General features: G+C 61.5%; 1 protein-coding gene across 1 annotated transcript in view; it reads right to left on the bottom strand.

Moving 5' to 3' along the window:
* Positions 1-291: 291 nt before the first annotated feature.
* The window catches only part of MNEG_6961 (hypothetical protein), a gene marked incomplete at both ends in the record, with an annotated part of 2,618 nt that continues 1,695 nt past the window's right edge, over positions 292-1,214 (bottom strand). Inside the window, 3 exons of the mRNA XM_014044569.1 lie at positions 292-356; positions 474-636; positions 849-904. Of these exons, the coding sequence (XP_013900023.1) occupies positions 292-356; positions 474-636; positions 849-904 (284 nt within the window). The remainder of the gene's footprint in view (positions 357-473; positions 637-848; positions 905-1,214) is intronic.

Genomic DNA, 1,214 nt, shown 5'->3' with positions numbered 1-1,214 from the left:
GTCTCAGGATTGTGAGCGCGCGGAGAAACGTTGTGCATGAGTGAGTGTGCGTGTGTATGTGGTTCATGCGCGAGCTTATGTGTTCATGTGTGTGTGCATGTATGTATGTGTGTATGCTTGTGTGTGTTACTGTGTGTGCGTGCGCGTGTGTATGTGTGTGTCTGTGTGAAAAAGATAGCGCGCGCGTGTTTCAGAGCAAGGGACGGCTTCTCAGATCTCACAAGGCATGCGATGGGTGTCGATGCATGTGAGGACGCTGACGCAGCTTCCAAGTTTCAGAGCCGGCGCCCACTATTTGCCAGGACCCGTCCAGGAATGTCCAGGGCGGTTCTGCTGGGGGCCCACCATATGGTTATCTGTCCGACCAGCCCAGATGTGGCTGCGACATCCTCGGCTCGAACCAGCCCCCATCGCATGGCAAAAGAGCGTCACACCAGTTTGGCAAGGCAGCCGCGGGGAAAGCCCAGGCGCACCTGGGTGGTCCAGGCTGAGCCGTGCCAGGTCGCGCACCGACTTGGTCTGGGTGGCGCTGAACAGCAGCGTCTGGCGCGCCCTGGGCAGGTTTGCGATGATTGCGTCCAGGGTGGCCGCGAAGCCCAGGTCAAGGATGCGGTCCGCCTCGTCAAGGACCAGCATCTTGGGGGATGAGGGGGGGGGGATGAGAGTACGTGAGCATGTGTGCGTTCCAGTGTGTGTGTGTGTGTGTGTGCGTGCATGCGTGCATGCTTGCCAGTGTGTGTGGTCGTTCACGAGTGTGTGTGTGTGTGTGTGTGTGTGTGTGGAGGGTAGCAGGGCTTGAGAGGTGAGACATCAGTCAAGCGCGGGGAGGCGTTGACCGCAGCACCCACCTGCAGCCCGCTCGCGTCAAAGCCGGGCGTCTCGTCCATGTGCTGCAGCAGGCGGCCTGCGGAGTGGGGGGAAGGCGGGGGGGCGCCGCAGTAATGTGTTGGTGAAAGGTGGTGGGCAACACCTGGGAGCTTCGCCGATTTGTGCACGATTTGTGCACAATGTGTGAACGCTGGCACATAGGGTTGCTAGGGTCCCCCTCGCCCTCAACGCACAAACTGAGCGGGGCCAGGCAGGGGGCGGGGGAGGACCCCTCAACAGCCGCAAATGATGGGTCCCTGCCGCGCGAGCGGCTCCCATCCCCTGGCCAATCACACACCCATGCACGCTCAAACGCACGCTCGCACACGCACGCACGCGCACGCGCA

This window comes from Monoraphidium neglectum, assembly GCF_000611645.1.
Source record: "Monoraphidium neglectum strain SAG 48.87 unplaced genomic scaffold scaffold01187, whole genome shotgun sequence".
Taxonomy (NCBI): domain Eukaryota; kingdom Viridiplantae; phylum Chlorophyta; class Chlorophyceae; order Sphaeropleales; family Selenastraceae; genus Monoraphidium; species Monoraphidium neglectum.
This window is presented reverse-complemented; position numbering and strand designations above follow the sequence as displayed.